The following is a 19,135-nucleotide window of genomic DNA, read 5'->3' on the forward strand; positions in this document are numbered from 1 at the left end:
CCTAACTTTAGCCCCACACGGAGACTCTATGATTGACCTATGATTGGCCAACAACAACAACAAGCTACACGCACCACTCTCGTGAAAGGCAAGAGTAGCAGCATAAATTACACAATTTCTCTCTCTCCCTCTCTTCTGCAGCAGTCGCGTTTGGATCTTTACGGGTCCTCCGGACAAGTTAGTTAAAATTACACACACCCGAGACTCGTGACAATCATATCAAATCTGACTCAGACCCGTGACATTATTTAGAATTCTGGATCCGACCCCTCTCGGGTCTCGGATCGGGTCTCGGGTATTCGGTTACAGGTGAATCTGTGAAAACTTTCAGTGTATATTACTGTAATATTACTGTAGTACTTCTGTGTAATGTTACTGTAATCCAGTGTAGAGGACATAGACAGACAGAGAGGAGAACATCAGTCCTGGGTTCGTAGAAGGTGGGAGGCTCTCAGCACTATGTCTTATAATATAATATTACTGTAATGTTACTGTAATCCAGTGTCAGTTCAGATGTGTCAGTCCAGTGCTGGTGAAGGGAACCAGGATTGATACGTAAATATTGTGTGGCTGAGTGAGAGAGGGACTTCCCATCCTCCCCTCCTCCTCCCCTTGTCTTCCACCTTTCCTGGCCCAGACCCTCTTTCCTCCTCATCCTCCTCCCCGTTACACCACAGTGTTCCTCTGTCTGTAGGGTGGGGGGTGGCAGCACGGTCCCAGGTTTCAGGGCGAACTCTGTCAGGTACTCCTGGTTCTCGGCCACGGCGGGCCGGATGCGGCCATTCTGCCGGTAGAAGAAGCGTGTGCTGCAGTCCTGCAAGTACTCAGGGTTGTGCAGGGTGGCCTTGGGAGGAAGGCTATGCTGCCAGTACTCTGGATTGTCAAAAGTCTTGTTCTTGTCTTGTCTATTCTTCTTGTCCAACATGATGGTGCCTGTGAGGCCGGGGTGAAGGGTATACCCGGGGTGGGCTAGGTGGGAGGGGTGGGCTGGGTGGGTGCCGGCTGTACCGAGGCCTGGAGGAACAGAGTATCCTGGTTGTGCAGAGACTCCATGGGCGTGGGCTGCCTGGACGCTGTGACCAGGGTTTCCTGCCTGGGCGGTGCCTGATTGACCAGCGGTGAGGCCAGTGGCGCCTGGTTGGCTTACCAGGGTGGCGAGGGCAGGGTTGTGTCCCCCAGTGAACCCATTCTTCTTCAGGGTGTAGTCACTGTAGTCTCCAACTCCGGGGTTGTGGAAGGTATTGAGGTAGAGGGGCTCGTTGACGTATTCGTCCTCCACTCTGGGGCCAGAGCCTGCCTGTTGGGGGCCGCTGGGAGCCACCTGTCAAGTAAAGTCAAAGTTTAGTCAAAGTGCTTTCAAATAGCTAGATGGTCCATGTTATTACTATCGTATGACAATTCCATGTGTTTGGGTAGTAGATGTCATGACTCCTCAGGATTAACAGGAGTCAAAACACACTTTACCAGATAAAAAAAAGAGTAGAAAAAAAGGGGGAAATGTCGATAACAGTAAAAAGTAAACGGTGTATAAATTCAGGAGCGAGCAGTCCATAAGAAATAGTCCTAATACTAATTAAAAAGTTGACCTGATAGGGGTTACAGCTGTCCAGGGTTAGGGCAGCTCCATTCCTCAGACGACTCACGAATGGGTTCTCCTCCACAGGGTTGAGATAGTCTGTTAGAGAGGGGGAGAGAGATATATATATATAGAGAGAGAGAGGTTAGATGCTTTCAAAGGATGAACAGAAGGCTTGCAGTATTTTGATCTTACGGATCTCTTCACTAGCATCTGACATGCCTCTATGTGTGTGCGATGGTGTGTAAGCCTTGGTCTCTACAGCTCTCTGTCTGAATCAAAGGGTGAGAAAGAGAAGGAGATGATGAAACTTGGAATCTGATATCACCAGGTACACTACAGAACAGTACACCCCTCTGGTAACAGACAAGGCTCATTGGAAAGGATCAGAACAGTTCACCTATTTGAGAATTTCTGAACTTTTGTCTTTTGTCTAACTGGATCAGTTACTGCAAATCTTCAGAACTAAAAGCACCAAAATGTACAAATCTAAGTCTTTGGCTGTGGATAAAAGCTATTTCAAGGAAAGACATCATAAACAGTTAAGAAGTGCTCCCTGTAGTACATGGCATCACGTGAGAAAAGGAAAACAATGAATAGTGACACCATGTTGTACCTGAGGTGGCCTTCTCCCTCATGGCAGTCAGGTATCCATCCTGGTCGGTGTCTCCTCTAGCTCCTCTCTCCCCCAGCATGATGGTGGGGTCTGCACTGTAGCGCTGTCCACTGCTGCTCTCCACTGCACCTGAGGCTAAATAATTTATTTGTATAGGGTTTTTCATTACATAGGAATTCAATGCTGTACGCAGGCAAATAAAACACAAACAAACAAAAAAATATTCAAAATCAACAAAATATATTAAGCATCAAGGAAGCTAAAATAACAGCCGTAAAAGAGGCGTCACCTGGTTCTCCGTCTGAACGAGGAGGTCCCGCGGGCCGGGGAGTTGCCTGCTTCCTCAGTGTGCCGTTACAGCGCTGGTCCTCGAAGCGTTGGTGCTCCGGGCCGCTACCACCCTGCCCCCCTGCAGACTGGTCCCCTGGGGACAGGGACAGCACTCGCGGGATGGTCCCCAACATGTCCTCCATATCGAAACTAGGGTCTTGGTACACAAACTGGTTCTGTAGGGAAACAAGGAGAGGTTTAATGTACTGTGCACATTGATGGGCTGTGGGTTCTGCAGGGGCATAAGAGGACACAGGGTTCTAATACATACTCCTGAGTGTTGGTACTTGTGTTCAAAAGTATTGGTTCAAGGGAGAGTCAGTCTCCTTCATCTCCCTTCTCCCCATGCTCCAACACTCTCCCCCCTCATCCCTCCTTCACCCTCCTCCTCCATCCTCCCCTGTCCTCTCCCCTCCTGTGGTTGAGTGGTCTATACCCGTCCCCGTCACCTCCTACCCCTCCTGATCTCTCAGTCTCAGCGGTGGTCTGCAGGTGTGTAGTCAGCACTCACTGAGGAGACTCTCTCTCACGCTGTGTACCCTCCACCTTATAGCTACACACTCAGAATCACTCCTCCTCTGTCAACTCCTCTCATCCTCCTCTCTTCCTTCTCCTAGACTCCAGAGCTCACACTGTGAACCCTCTACCCTGTAACTATTTCTCCTCTGTCACTCCTCTTCTGTCCCATCGCCTCCTCTGTTGTTCCTCCTCTCGTCCTCCTCATCACCCATAACAACACACTAAATACTGTGGCTCTTGGTTTTACGTAGCCCTACAAGATTCTGTCTGTGTATGTACTGTATGTTGTGGTAATACACACTGCAGTTACATCCTGAGAAGTGGAATCCAATTTCAGTGCAACAGATGAGTCCAACCAACATGGGAAATCAACCAGTCAACACAATGTATCCGAAACAGACATCAGAAGAAAACACTTTAAGGCAGAATTTAAGGGGAGTTTATCATGAAGAGAACACAGGTTGAATGATGGAGTAGCTCAGTGTGATCTTTGTCTTCGGTTGTATACGACTGTGATTAAATATCAAAGGACATTGAGCTTCTAAGTAAAGAAGTTAGGGAAGAGAAATAAAAATCATTTTTATAGAATATAATAGAATGTATACTGAGAAGGGCATTCTGTACACAGGTCCTTAACCTGTTGGATGAAGAGGAGAGGAGAGAAGAGAGGAGAGGAGAGGAGAGGAGAGGAGAGGAGAGGAGAGGAGAGGAGAGGAGAGGAGAGGAGAGGAGAGGAGAGGAGAGGAGAGGAGAGGAGAGGAGAGGAGAGGAGAGGAGAGGAGAGGAGAGGAGAGGAGAGGAGAGGAGAGGAGAGGAGAGGAGAGGAGAGGAGAGGAGAGGAAGAAATAGGAGAAAAGAGAAGAGGGGAGAGGAGAGTGGAGCCTTACCCTGTTGGAATCAACGTGTGTCCTGGGTGTGTATGCCAGTGGTGGGATATTAAAGGCGTGAGGGACCAGGTACTTCTCAGCATCCATCAGATCCTCCAGCTCCTCCTCATCCAGCAGGCTCTGGAAGAACGTACTGTCGTTGGGGCTGGGCAGCTTCATACGGTTATCGCCCTGGAGGGGGAGGGGGGGGGAGAAGGAGGAGGGGGAGAGACATACAAATGACTGTACAGTCATGATATCCACACATCAGAGTGTCATTCACGCTACTCCCCAGGATAAGCAGGGGTATAGGAGGGGAAGGTAAGTCACCTGGATGACCAGGTAACGCTGGGGGTCCCGGGCCATCCTACAGAACTCTGCAGCCAGCTCCTTGAACTTGGGCCTGCTGTCTGCGTCTATCATCCAACCTGGAAGGGACAACAAAGAACTTTAGAGATAGAGAACACGGACAAGGTATACTGTAGGAGGATTCCTCAAGAGAGAGACATGCATACTGACACCACACACACACTCACCCCCACATGCTGCTACAGTTTCCATTTCTATTTTATTTTATATATTTATCTTTAACTATGCATTGTGGAAATGGACACGTAAGTAAACATTTCACTGTTAGTCTACACCTGTTGTTTACAAAGCATGTGTCAAATAAAATAACATTTGATTTGATTTTGACCGATTTTATGAGGGAGAGGTTGGCGTGGGTACTACAAATTGGGCAAAGGATCATGGAGGAAGGTGACAGAGGCTGTTGGTCAGTCAGAAACACCCTGGCCCCAATGTGTGAGAGGAGGGCCACAGCCAGAGGAGAGAGAGGGGCCACAGCCAGAGGAGATAGAGGGGCCACAGCCAGAGGAGAGAGAGGAGCCACAGCCAGAGGAGAGACAGGAGCCACAGCCAGCACAGTACAGCCAGGAAACACAAGGGTAGTGCTGGAATGGTGTCTCTGCCTGGACAGGGTGGCATTGTACCATCTGTGATCCTACACTATATGGCTGGGGTCAAAGCAGCATTGTGTGTGTGTGAGAGAGTGAGGCAGAAAGAGAGAGACAGAGAAAGAGACAGAAAGAGACAGAGCGTGAGAGAGACAGAGAGAGCAAGACACAGAGAGAGCAAGAGAGAGAGAGAGAGAGAGAGAGAGGTTATACAGGGTAGCTTACATTTGACCATGACCATGTATACATCTATGGTGCAGATGGGAGGTTGGGGAAGACGCTCTCCCTTCTCCAACAGGTCTGGGATGTCCCGGGTCGGAATGCCATCATAGGGCTTCCCCCCGAACATCATCAGTTCCCAAATTGTCACCCCTGAGAAATGATGTAAGGTTAAATGTTTTTTTTGCCAAACATAATAGATATATTGGAAATCTTATGATTTCACCTGGGATCTTACTTAACTGTTAAAACACATTGATTGATTGGTTGATAAAATTGATGATATTGCCCAGCCTTACCATAGCTCCACACGTCACTCTGGTGGGTAAACTTCCTGTAGTGAATACACTCCAAGGCCATCCACTTGATTGGCATCTGGAGGTAAAGAGAAACATATATTTTATTGTATTTCATGAGTAATGGCTAATTTATACCCAACGTACTGCAAGTACGCAACGCAAGAAGGCAAGTAGCTACACATAAATGGCTTTCACTTAACAGGCATCTACAAGTAAAGAGAAGAATAACTTTTATTTTTTAGCCAACGTTGGAGAACATGAACTGAATAAAAAAAACAAAGGGCTGGTTTTAAGCCTAGTTCTGGAGTAAAAAGCTATTTTCCCTGAGATTTTCAATTGAGCTTTTAAGTCCAGGACAATACTACGGATGTATTGTTCAGACCAAGATTAGTCTGAAAAGTTGCTATCTGTTTACTGATCCATTTGGGGTCAACTTAACCTTCACTAAAGCTGTTTGTATGCCATATAGGCCTGTGTGCTAATATGCTGCAAATACTATGCCAACAAGGCAGTTAAAGTGGATGTTTACTTGATAAATTAAATATGAATGAAACCCCACTGAGCTAAAATAACTCAAACGAAAAGACAAAAAGACCATTTTATTTCAGCAAAACCACAGTATCGAGCTCCTGTTGTGCTAAAGTCTTCTAAAACCAGCACAAATCTTTGTCAATATGAAAACCCTTTGCCATTTTTGCAGGGTCATTTAAGCATGTTTCAATTGAATCGCAGCAAAAGGTGGCGCTACAAATTATTAACTTAAGGGGGCTGAATAATCTTGCACGCCCAATTTTTCAGTTTTTGATTTGTTAAAAAAGTTTGAAATATCCAATAAATGTCGTTCCACTTCATGATTGTGTCCCACTTGTTGTTGATTCTTCACAAAAAAATACAGTTTTATATCTTTATGTTTGAAGCCTGAAATGTGGCAAAAGCTCGCAAAGTTCAAGGGGGCTGAATACTTTCGCAAGGCACTGTATATTATATTACTGTATCAAATCTGCAAGGAGTTTGCCCAAATGTGCCGAATTGGTCAATTGATATATTTTCAAGTACATAACTATAGCGAACATTGAAAAATGCTATGGTAATAAATAATGTAAGTTTACACACTCCCAGGAATGTCATACATGATGGATCATTAGCTTATTCACTAACTTTCCATCTAGATGGCCGGGCGGGGTGGGTGTGGAGTCAGAGACAGCAGTGGGGTCAAACTGTAGACCCCAGTTCCTACATTTGAACATAAAAATTGATTTTATCAAACAAAACTATGCTACATTTTATCTCTAGGACCCTCAGGATGACAAATCAGAGCATTATTACTGAATGTAAGTACATTAATTACCTTCAGAGTTGAATGTATCAAACCATTTGCTTTGATAAAAGTGTTTTGTTGTTGTGCACTCTCACTCAATGTAATAGCTACTGTTAATTGGTCACTGCAGTTAGATTAACAATAATGTAAGCTTTCTGCCTGTATAAGACATGTCTATGTCCCGGAAAGTTGGCTGTTGTATACAACGTCATTCTAGTCACATTAGCACACGTTAGCAACAACCGTCCCGGTTTAGGGCCACCCATCCCTTAGAGGTTAACAGTATCATGATCATACAATAGAACAAGCTCCATGGCTTTTTAAAGAGGAGGAGAGGAGAGGAGATAAATTAACCCAGGCAGGAAACAGCACTTTCTCCCCCTGGCCTAAGAGCTGCCCCCCACAGAGAGCTCACAACACAGTGGGATGGGAATCACATCGCAGGAGGCTGGCTGCAGCTTAAACAGCTGAACTGATTCACTGGGTTATCTTGAGTGTGTCCAAAATGGCACCCTTTCCCTATAAATAGCATTACTTTTGACCAGGGCCCATAGGGATCTGGTCAAAATAAGTGCACTATAAAGGGTTCCATTTGAGAAGCAACCTATTGATTACTTTAAGAGGAGGATGTGTGTGCTATTTACTCAGTACACTAAGGTGAGGGGAATACAAGCATCTAAAAGAATAGAAGTGACAGAGAACAGACAGAGAGGAGAAAGTAGTAGTGAGTATGAAACAGAGAAAAAGCATAAGGTCATGTTTTTGGAGCATAAATTCTCTTTTCCTGGCCATGTTACCTTGCCCCCGTCAGCATTGTACTCCTTCTCATTGATGTCCAGCAGCCGAGCCAGACCAAAGTCAGTGATCTTGATGTGGTTGGGGGACTTGACCAGCACGTTACGGGCTGCTAGGTCTCTGTGCACCAGTCTCCTCTCCTCCAGGTACATCATACCCTGCAAAACACACATACACTGTTACTGAACAGTGAGGAAACATTGTCATCATTATTATCATTATCAGAAAAATAATCATCATCATCATCAGAAAAATTATAATCATCATCATCATCATCATCATCATCATTATGATCACCATCATTATCAGTTACAACATAACATATCTTTTGGACACAAACCTATCACCAATATTATCAGATACGCAAAACTTTAATTGATAATCAAATCATAATTGATTTGACTCTTCAGAAGGAGAATCCATTTCATAACAGTATATTGGCAAAGTTTCATACTTTTTTTTGAACAATTAAATAAGAAGTGTCACACACAATTGAATTAATAGATAGTTTGCAGCGATACCACCCGACTGAGAGTCTTTTTTTCTCTGAGAATATCTCATTCCAAAATCATGGGCATTAACATGGAGTTGGTCCTCCCTTTGCTGCTATAACAGCCTCCACTCTTCTGGGAAGGCTTTCCACTAATTGTTGGAACACTGCTGCTGGGACTTGCTTCCATTCAGCCACAAGAGCATTAGTGAGGTTGGGCACCGATGTTGAGCGATTAGGCCTGGCTACAATTCATCCCAAAGGTGATCGAAGGGGTTAAGGTCAGGGCTCCGTGTAGGCCAGTCACGTTCTTCCATACCGATCTCGAAAAAAACATTTCTGTATGGACTTCGCTTTTTGCATGGGGGTATTGTCATGCTAAAACAGGAAAGGGCCTTTTCCAAACTGTTACCACAAAGTTGGATGCACAGAATCGTCTAGAATGTCATTGTATTCTGTAACGATAAGATTTCCCTTCACTGGAATTAAGGGGCCTAGCACAAACCATGACAAACAGCCACAGACCATTATTCCTCCTCCACTATACATTGGGGCAGGAAGCGTTCCCCTGGCATCTGCCAAACCCAGAACTTACTGCCATATGAAGCGTAATTCATCATGCCAGAGAACGCGTTTCCACTGCTCCACTCCAGCCGACGCTTGGCATTGTGCATGATGATCTTAGGCTTGTGTGCGGCTGCTCAGCCATGGAAACCCATTTCATGAAGCTCCTGATGAACAGTTATTGTGCTGATGTTGCTTCCGGAGGCAGTTTGGAACTTGGTAGTGAGTGTTTCAACCGAGGACAGATGATTTTTACGCACTTACGCACTTGGCACTACGCACTCGACTGTTCCGGTCTGTGAGCTGTGTGGTCTACCACTTCGATAGCAGAGCAAAATGCACAGACCGGCCCTGCCACATAGCAATGAAAGGATATTCAATCCCAAAGCCACAGCAGGGGCTGGACTAATATCGCCAGTGCTATAGAACTATAGTCCTCATTGTACATCGCTACAAGATTACCCCAGCCTCTGAAGAATAAGAAAAACAAATTCACCTATTTAAGTTGGTCTCAGAGTAAGAGAAGGTACTTTGGGGCGAAAGTAACAAGAGAACAGAGAACAGGCCTTATTTGAAACCATAACAAATTGGATTTAGTTGAATGGGGGGGGGGGGGGGGTGAGTGGGAGAAGGGGGAGTTGGAGGAGGAGGAGGAGGAGGGGGGAGGTGGTATAAGAGGCGAGATTACAATGGTAAGGCTATAATTACTCCGGCTCATTTGGGCCATCTCAGGAGAAAGAAGAAAACACCATGACAGAACTGCCCATCTCACCTCCACACCCATTTATTTTAAACTTTCGCTCTTTCTCTTTTCTCTCTTTCTCCCTCTCTATCTTTCTCTTTTTATCTCTCCCTATCTCTCACTCTCTCCCCATCCCTCTCTCTCGCTCTAAGCGGGGGTGGAGGGGGGTATTGAAGAGGAGTTTGAGACAGGTCTTCCATACCAACAGGCACTGCAGAGAAAATAGAGGGAAAGCATTGTGCAAAGAGATAAAGAGAAAAAGAGAGGGAGATATAGACAGAGGCAAAGGAAGAGCAGTGTGGAGGAAGAGAGGGAGATATAGACAGAGGCAAAGGAAGAGCGGTGTGGAGGAAGAGCGGTGTGGAGGAAGAGCAGTGTGGAGGAAGAGCAGTGTGGAGGAAGAGAGGGAGATATAGACAGAGGCAAAGGAAGAGCAGTGTGGAGGAAGAGCAGTGTGGAGGAAGAGCAGTGTGGAGGAAGAGCGGTGTGGAGGAAGAGAGGGAGAGATAGACAGAGGCAAAGGAAGAGCAGTGTGGAGGAAGAGCAGTGTGGAGGAAGAGCAGTGTGGAGGAAGAGAGGGAGATATAGACAGAGGCAAAGGAAGAGCAGTGTGGAGGAAGAGCGGTGTGGAGGAAGAGCAGTGTGGAGGAAGAGCGGTGTGGAGGAAGAGCAGTGTGGAGGAAGAGAGGGAGATATAGACAGAGGCAAAGGAAGAGCAGTGTGGAGGAAGAGCAGTGTGGAGGAAGAGCGGTGTGGAGGAAGAGAGGGAGATATAGACAGAGGCAAAGGAAGAGCAGTGTGGAGGAAGAGCAGTGTGGAGGAAGAGCGGTGTGGGAGGAAGAGAGGGAGATATAGACAGAGGCAAAGGAAGAGCAGTGTGGAGGAAGAGCAGTGTGGAGGAAGAGCGGTGTGGAGGAAGAGAGGGAGATATAGACAGAGGCAAAGGAAGAGCAGTGTGGAGGAAGAGCAGTGTGGAGGAAGAGCGGTGTGGAGGAAGAGAGGGAGATATAGACAGAGGAAGAGCAGTGTGGAGGAAGAGCAGTGTGGAGGAAGAGCGGTGTGGAGGAAGAGAGGGAGATATAGACAGAGGAAGAGCAGTGTGGAGGAAGAGCAGTGTGGAGGAAGAGCGGTGTGGAGGAAGAGAGGGAGATATAGACAGAGGCAAAGGAAGAGCAGTGTGGAGGAAGAGCAGTGTGGAGGAAGAGAGGGAGATATAGACAGAGGCAAAGGAAGAGCAGTGTGGAGGAAGAGAGGGAGATATAGACAGAGGCAAAGGAAGAGCAGTGTGGAGGAAGAGAGGGAGATATAGACAGAGGCAAAGGAAGAGCAGTGTGGAGGAAGAGAGGGAGATATAGACAGAGGCAAAGGAAGAGCAGTGTGGAGGAAGAGAGGGAGATATAGACAGAGGCAAAGGAAGAGCAGTGTGGAGGAAGAGAGGGAGATATAGACAGAGGCAAAGGAAGAGCAGTGTGGAGGAAGAGAGGGAGATATAGACAGAGGCAAAGGAAGAGCAGTGTGGAGGAAGAGAGGGAGAGATAGACAGAGGAGAAGGAAGAGCAGTGTGGAGGAAGAGATGGAGATATAGACAGAGGCAAAGGAAGAGCAGTGTGGAGGAAGAGAGGGAGATATAGACAGAGGCAAAGGAAGAGCGGTGTGGAGGAAGAGCGGTGTGGAGGAAGAGCAGTGTGGAGGAAGAGCAGTGTGGAGGAAGAGCAGTGTGGAGGAAGAGAGGGAGAGATAGGCAGAGGCAAAGGAAGAGCAGTGTGGAGGAAGAGCGGTGTGGAGGAAGAGCGGTGTGGAGGAAGAGCAGTGTGGAGGAAGAGCAGTGTGGAGGAAGAGCAGTGTGGAGGAAGAGAGGGAGAGATAGACAGAGGCAAAGGAAGAGCAGTGTGGAGGAAGAGCGGTGTGGAGGAAGAGCGGTGTGGAGGAAGAGCAGTGTGGAGGAAGAGCAGTGTGGAGGAAGAGCAGTGTGGAGGAAGAGAGGGAGATATAGACAGAGGAGAAGGAAGAGCAGTGTGGAGGAAGAGCAGTGTGGAGGAAGAGCAGTGTGGAGGAAGAGCAGTGTGGAAAGAGAGAAAGAGAGAGTGAAAAATAAAGAAAGAGAGAGAGAGGGGGAGATAGAGGAGAAGGAAGAGCAGCATGGAAAGAAAGAGAGGGGGTCAATGCTAGTGTTGATGTTCTCCATTACATATGCCGAATTGAAATGATGTGATAGCCCTCGTATAGGGGATGTGTCTGCTATGATACAATATATCACGCTCACACACGCACACAGACATCCACGATAATCCCTGCCATATCCTAACGTTCTTTTAACCCTGTCACCCATCCATCTGAAACGAAAGCAGGCTGTCAGAGTGGGAGTCTATCCTCTGCTCCTCTGTGCTGTCGATCCACTACAGACCCTCTCTCTCTTGCTCTCTCTCTCTCCTTCACTCTCCATCTCTTTCTCTCTCCAGCTCTCTCCTTCTCTTTCCACCCCCCTCTCTCCCGTTATCTCTCTCTCTTCGTATCTCCCCCTTTAACACAGCTCAGATTCAGTGTGATGAATGGCTCAGCATTAATTGTCCATTAAAAGTCAATTACCTGTGGATATGGAAGGCTAAACACAGAGGTGGGAAAGGGAATGGCTCTGTTCTGACGCAGGCAGACGACTATCAGAAATATGGACACTGCTTGGCTCTCTGTGTGTTCTTTGGAGGAGGGAAGGAGGAAGGTAGGAAGTTAGGAAGGGAGGAATAGAGAAATGGAGAAAGAGTGAAGAGGATTTTGGGTATAGGAGAGGTTGAGAGTGTGGTGTGGTGGAGGGGTAGGTGTGTGAGTGCTTCGTTAAGAGTATTTTTGTGTGTGTGTGTGTGTGTGTGTGTGTGTGAGACTGTGAGAGTGTGTGTTTCACTGACTAACTGTGTGACTGTGTGTGTGTGTGTGTGTGTGTGTGTGTGTGTGTGTGTGTGTGTGTGTGTGTGTGTGTGTGTGTGTGTGTGTGTGTGTGTGTGTGTGTGTTCAGTGGCAGCCAGCTGGTGTGCGTGATGCTGACGGGTCCTGACACAGTCTTATTTGAACATACATCTCTTGCTCTCTGTAATCTCCTACATTTTCAAGACAATTAAGCAGTGGAAGGAAAATGGATGGCTTGCCAATTCTTTAATGTTAATTACCTATCACAAATGAGAGTGTGTGTGTGTGGGGGGGCAAGGAACAGGAAATGAAATGGGACAACAGTGTGTGTGTATGAGTGAGGGGAGTGTGTGTGTGATAGCAGAGTGAGGGGAGAAAGGACAAGGGGAAGGGAAGCAGGTTCTAATGCTTTCAGCTAAACCACAGCAGAAGATAAACACATACAGTGGACAGGCAGAGGAGACAGGACAAAGTGGTGGAGGGTGCATGCATGGTTCAGTGTTCATGCGTGTGTGGTGTGTGAGTACATGCATGCGTGTGTGTGTTATGCACATGTGCTGGTAGTATCTCTCTGGGGCCATCTGTTACCAGCCCACAGAGATAAGTCACTCAGAAACTACTCAGACCTCACCTATGATTATTTTAGCAGTAAGGCACAAGGGGTGTTTTATACAGCCAATATACCACGGTGAAAGGGTTTTCTTACGCACAACACAAAACGGAGTGCCTGGATATATACCACAACCCCCGAGGTGCCTTACTGCTATTATAAACTGGTTACCAATTTAATTAGAGCAGTAAAAAGAAAGGTTTTGTCAGACCCATGGTATATGGTCTGATATACCACGGCTGTCAGCCAATCAGCGTTCAGGGCTCGAACCACGCAGTTTATAATTATGTTTATATCACAGACACAGACAAAAGCTGAATCAACGATGCTGCCTTCAAATGCATTCTGTCAGGAGTCATTTAGCAGAGGTAGGGGAATACAATGAGGGAGGAGAGGAGAATAGAGGAGAGGAGAATAGAGGAGAGGAGAACAGAGGAGAGGAGAACAGAGGAGATGAGAACAGAGGATATGAGAACATGGAAGAGGAGAACAGAGGAGAGGAGAACAGAGGAGGGGAGAGGAGAACAGAGGAGAGGAGAACAGGGAAGAGGAGAACAGAGGAGATGAGAACAGAGGAGAGGAGAACAGAGGAGGGGAGAGGAGAACAGAGGAGAGGAGAATAGAGGAGGAGAGAGGAGAACAGAGTAGAGGAGAACAGAGGAGAAGAGATCAGAGGAGAGTCGAACAGAGGAGAGGAGAACAGAGGAGAGTCGAACAGAGGAGAGGAGAACAGAGGAGAAGAGATCAGAGGAGAGCAGAAAAGAGGAGAGGAGAACAGGGAAGTGGAGAACAGAGGAGAGGAGAACAGAGGAGAGGAGAACAGGGAAGAGGAGAACAGAGGAGCGGAGATCAGAGGAGAGGAGAAAAGAGGAGAGGAGATCAGAGGAGAGGAGAACAGGGAAGAGGAGAACAGAGAAGAGGAGAACAGAGGAGAGGTGAACAGAGGAGAGAAGAACAGAGGAGAGGAGAACAGAGGAGAGGAGATCAGAGGAGAGTAGAACAGAGGAGAGGAGAACAGAGGAGAGGAGATCAGAGGAGAGCAGAAAAGAGGAGAACAGGGAATAGGAGAACAGGGAATAGGAGAACAGGGAATAGGAGAACAGAGGAGAGGAGAACAGGGGAGAGGAGAACAGAGGAGAGGAGAACAGGGAAGAGGAGAACAGAGGAGCGGAGATCAGAGGAGAGGAGAAACAGAGGAGAGGAGATCAGAGGAGAGGAGAACAGAGGAGAGGAGATCAGAGGAGAGGAGATCAGAGGAGAGGAGAACAGGGAAGAGGAGAACAGGGAAGAGGAGAACAGGGAAGAGGAGAACAGAGGAGAGGAGAACAGAGGAGAGAAGAACAGAGGAGAGGAGAACAGAGGAGAGGAGATCAGAGGAGAGGAGAACAGAGGAGAAGAGAACAGATGAGAGGAGAACAGAGGAGAGGAGAACAGAGGAGAGGAGATCAGAGGAGAGGAGAATAGAGGAGAGGAGATCAGAGGAGAGGAGAATAGAGGAGAGGAGATCAGAGGAGAGGAGAATAGAGGAGAGGAGATCAGAGGAGAGCAGAAAAGAGGAGAGGAGAACAGAGGAGAACAGAGGAGAGGAGAACAGAGGAGAGGAGATCAGAGGAGAGCAGAAAAGAGGAGAGGAGAACAGAGGAGAGGAGAATAAAACAGAGGAGAGGAGAACAGAGAATAGGAGATCAGATGAGAGCAGAAAAGAGGAGAGGAGAACAGGGAAGAGGAGAACAGAGGAGAGGAGAATAAAACAGAGGAGAGGAGAACAGAGAATAGGAGATCAGATGAGAGCAGAAAAGAGGAGAGGAGAACAGGGAAGAGGAGAACAGAGGAGAGGAGATCAGAGGAGAGGACAACAGAGGAGATGAGATCAGAGGAGAGTAGAACAGAGGAGAGGAGAACAGAGGAGAGGAGAACAGTGGAGAGGAGATCAGAGGAGAGGAGAACAGAGGGGGGGAGAGGAGAGGAGAATAAAGTAAAACAGAGCTGAGGAGAACAGAGGAGAGGAGAACAGGGAAAAGGAGAACAGAGAAGAGGAGAACAGAGGAGAGGTGAACAGAGGAGAGAAGAACAGAGGAGAGGAGAACAGAGGAGAGGAGATCAGAGGAGAGTAGAACAGAGGAGAGGAGAACAGAGGAGAGGAGATCAGAGGAGAGCAGAAAAGAGGAGAACAGGGAATAGGAGAACAGGGAATAGGAGAACAGGGAATAGGAGAACAGAGGAGAGGAGAACAGGGGAGAGGAGAACAGAGGAGAGGAGAACAGGGAAGAGGAGAACAGAGGAGCGGAGATCAGAGGAGAGGAGAACAGAGGAGAGGAGATCAGAGGAGAGGAGAACAGAGGAGAGGAGATCAGAGGAGAGGAGATCAGAGGAGAGGAGAACAGGGAAGAGGAGAACAGGGAAGAGGAGAACAGGGAAGAGGAGAACAGAGGAGAGGAGAACAGAGGAGGAGAAGAACAGAGGAGAGGAGAACAGAGGAGAGGAGATCAGAGGAGAGGAGAACAGAGGAGAAGAGAACAGATGAGAGGAGAACAGAGGAGAGGAGAACAGAGGAGAGGAGATCAGAGGAGAGGAGAATAGAGGAGAGGAGATCAGAGGAGAGGAGAATAGAGGAGAGGAGATCAGAGGAGAGGAGAATAGAGGAGAGGAGATCAGAGGAGAGCAGAAAAGAGGAGAGGAGAACAGAGGAGAACAGAGGAGAGGAGAACAGAGGAGAGGAGATCAGAGGAGAGCAGAAAAGAGGAGAGGAGAACAGAGGAGAGGAGAATAAAACAGAGGAGAGGAGAACAGAGAATAGGAGATCAGATGAGAGCAGAAGAAAGAGGAGAGGAGAACAGGGAAGAGGAGAACAGAGGAGAGGAGAATAAAACAGAGGAGAGGAGAACAGAGAATAGGAGATCAGATGAGAGCAGAAAAGAGGAGAGGAGAACAGGGAAGAGGAGAACAGAGGAGAGGAGATCAGAGGAGAGGACAACAGAGGAGATGAGATCAGAGGAGAGTAGAACAGAGGAGAGGAGAACAGAGGAGAGGAGAACAGTGGAGAGGAGATCAGAGGAGAGGAGAACAGAGGGGGGGAGAGGAGAGGAGAATAAAGTAAAACAGAGCTGAGGAGAACAGAGGAGAGGAGATCAGAGGAGAGCAGAAAAGAAGAGAGGAGAATAGAGGAGAGGAGAACAGAGGAGAGGAGAACAGAGGAGAGGAGAATAGAGGAGAGGAGATCAGAGGAGAGCAGAAAAGAGGAGAGGAGAACAGGGAAGAGGAGAACAGAGGAGAGGAGATCAGAGGAGAGGAGAACAGAGGAGAGGAGAACAGAGGAGAGGAGATCGGAGGAGAGCAGAAAAGAGAGGAGAGGAGAACAGGGAAGAGGAGAACAGAGGAGAGGAGATCAGAGGAAAGGAGATCAGAGGAGAGGAGATCAGAGGAGAGGAGATCAGAGGAGAGGAGAACAGGGAAGAGGAGAACAGGGAAGAGGAGAACAGAGGAGAGGCGAATAGAGGAGAGGAGAACAGAGAGGAGAGGAGAATAGAAGAGAGGAGAATAGAAGAGAGGAGAACAGAGGAGAGGAGAACAGGGAAGAGGAGAATAGAGGAGAGGAGAACAGAGGAGAGGAGAGCAGAGGAGAGCAGAAAAGAGGAGAACAGAGGAGAGGAGAACAGAGGAGAGGAGATCAGAGGAGAGGAGAACAGAGGAGAGGAGAACAGGGAAGAGGAGAACAGAGGAGAGGAGAACAGAGGAGAGGAGAACAGAGGAGAGGAGAATAGAGGAGAGGAGAACAGAGGAGAGGAGATCAGAGGAGAGCAGAAAAGAGGAGAGGAGAACAGAGGAGAACAGAGGAGAGGAGAACAGAGGAGAGGAGAACAGGGAAGAGGAGAACAGAGGAGAGGAGAACAGAGGCGAGGAGAATAGAGGAGAGGAGATCAGAGGAGAGCAGAAAAGAGGAGAGGAGAACAGAGGAGAACAGAGGAGAAGAGAACAGAGGAGAGGAGAACAGAGGAGAGGAGAACAGAGGAGAGGAGAACAGAGGAGAGGAGAATAGAGGAGAGGAGAACAGAGGAGAGGAGAACAGAGGAGGGGAGAACAGAGGAGAGGAGAACAGAGGACAGGAGAACAGAGAACAGGAGAACAGAGAATAGGAGATCAGAGGAGAGGAGAACAGAGGAGAGGAGAACAGAGGAGAGGAGAACAGAGGAGAGGAGAACAGAGGAGAGGAGAACAGGGAAGAGGAGAACAGAGGAGAGGAGAATATAACAGAGGAGAGGAGATCAGAGGAGAGGAGATCAGAGGAGAGGAGAACAGGGAAGAGGAGAACAGGGAAGAGGAGAACAGGGAAGAGGAGAACAGAGGAGAGGAGAACAGAGGAGAGAAGAACAGAGGAGAGGAGAACAGAGGAGAGGAGATCAGAGGAGAGGAGAACAGAGGAGAAGAGAACAGATGAGAGGAGAACAGAGGAGAGGAGAACAGAGGAGAGGAGATCAGAGGAGAGGAGAATAGAGGAGAGGAGATCAGAGGAGAGGAGAATAGAGGAGAGGAGATCAGAGGAGAGGAGAATAGAGGAGAGGAGATCAGAGGAGAGCAGAAAAGAGGAGAGGAGAACAGAGGAGAACAGAGGAGAGGAGAACAGAGGAGAGGAGATCAGAGGAGAGCAGAAAAGAGGAGAGGAGAACAGAGGAGAGGAGAATAAAACAGAGGAGAGGAGAACAGAGAATAGGAGATCAGATGAGAGCAGAAAAGAGGAGAGGAGAACAGGGAAGAGGAGAACAGAGGAGAGGAGAATAAAACAGAGGAGAGGAGAACAGAGAATAGGAGATCAGATGAGAGCAGAAAAGAGGAGAGGAGAACAGGGAAGAGGAGAACAGAGGAGAGGAGATCAGAGGAGAGGACAACAGAGGAGATGAGATCAGAGGAGAGTAGAACAGAGGAGAGGAGAACAGAGGAGAGGAGAACAGTGGAGAGGAGATCAGAGGAGAGGAGAACAGAGGGGGGGAGAGGAGAGGAGAATAAAGTAAAACAGAGCTGAGGAGAACAGAGGAGAGGAGATCAGAGGAGAGCAGAAAAGAAGAGAGGAGAATAGAGGAGAGGAGAACAGAGGAGAGGAGAACAGAGGAGAGGAGAATAGAGGAGAGGAGATCAGAGGAGAGCAGAAAAGAGGAGAGGAGAACAGGGAAGAGGAGAACAGAGGAGAGGAGATCAGAGGAGAGGAGAACAGAGGAGAGGAGAACAGAGGAGAGGAGATCGGAGGAGAGCAGAAAAGAGGAGAGGAGAACAGGGAAGAGGAGAACAGAGGAGAGGAGATCAGAGGAAAGGAGATCAGAGGAGAGGAGATCAGAGGAGAGGAGATCAGAGGAGAGGAGAACAGGGAAGAGGAGAACAGGGAAGAGGAGAACAGAGGAGAGGCGAATAGAGGAGAGGAGAACAGAGGAGAGGAGAATAGAAGAGAGGAGAATAGAAGAGAGGAGAACAGAGGAGAGGAGAACAGGGAAGAGGAGAATAGAGGAGAGGAGAACAGAGGAGAGGAGAGCAGAGGAGAGCAGAAAAGAGGAGAACAGAGGAGAGGAGAACAGAGGAGAGGAGATCAGAGGAGAGGAGAACAGAGGAGAGGAGAACAGGGAAGAGGAGAACAGAGGAGAGGAGAACAGAGGAGAGGAGAACAGAGGAGAGGAGAATAGAGGAGAGGAGAACAGAGGAGAGGAGATCAGAGGAGAGCAGAAAAGAGGAGAGGAGAACAGAGGAGAACAGAGGAGAGGAGAACAGAGGAGAGGAGAACAGGGAAGAGGAGAACAGAGGAGAGGAGAACAGAGGCGAGGAGAATAGAGGAGAGGAGATCAGAGGAGAGCAGAAAAGAGGAGAGGAGAACAGAGGAGAACAGAGGAGAAGAGAACAGAGGAGAGGAGAACAGAGGAGAGGAGAACAGAGGAGAGGAGAACAGAGGAGAGGAGAATAGAGGAGAGGAGAACAGAGGAGAGGAGAACAGAGGAGGGGAGAACAGAGGAGAGGAGAACAGAGGACAGGAGAACAGAGAACAGGAGAACAGAGAATAGGAGATCAGAGGAGAGGAGAACAGAGGAGAGGAGAACAGAGGAGAGGAGAACAGAGGAGAGGAGAACAGAGGAGAGGAGAACAGGGAAGAGGAGAACAGAGGAGAGGAGAATATAACAGAGGAGAGGAGAACAGAGAATAGGAGATCAGAGGAGAGGAGAACAGAGGAGAGGAGAACAGAGTAGAGGAGAACAGATAAGAGGATAACAGTTTTCAACATGCTGACACTTCCTAGAGTGCTTATTTTACTAGAGCCACATACAGAGACACACACAGGCTTACACTAATGCGTGCACACAGA

At 48.0% G+C, this 19,135-nt stretch overlaps 1 protein-coding gene across 1 annotated transcript in view; it reads right to left on the minus strand.

Annotated features, from left to right (window-relative positions):
• Nucleotides 1-564: 564 nt before the first annotated feature.
• LOC109870730 (receptor tyrosine-protein kinase erbB-4) overlaps nt 565-19,135 on the minus strand; it is a 532,057-nt gene continuing 513,486 nt past the window's right edge. Inside the window, 10 exon segments of the mRNA XM_031805951.1 lie at nt 565-702; nt 704-1,321; nt 1,587-1,675; nt 2,193-2,327; nt 2,482-2,698; nt 3,929-4,099; nt 4,238-4,335; nt 5,089-5,235; nt 5,382-5,457; nt 7,497-7,652. Coding sequence (XP_031661811.1) covers nt 667-702; nt 704-1,321; nt 1,587-1,675; nt 2,193-2,327; nt 2,482-2,698; nt 3,929-4,099; nt 4,238-4,335; nt 5,089-5,235; nt 5,382-5,457; nt 7,497-7,652 — 1,743 coding nt within the window. The 3' untranslated portion in view covers nt 565-666.

Source organism: Oncorhynchus kisutch, linkage group LG26 (genome assembly GCF_002021735.2).
Source record: "Oncorhynchus kisutch isolate 150728-3 linkage group LG26, Okis_V2, whole genome shotgun sequence".
NCBI lineage: Eukaryota > Metazoa > Chordata > Actinopteri > Salmoniformes > Salmonidae > Oncorhynchus > Oncorhynchus kisutch.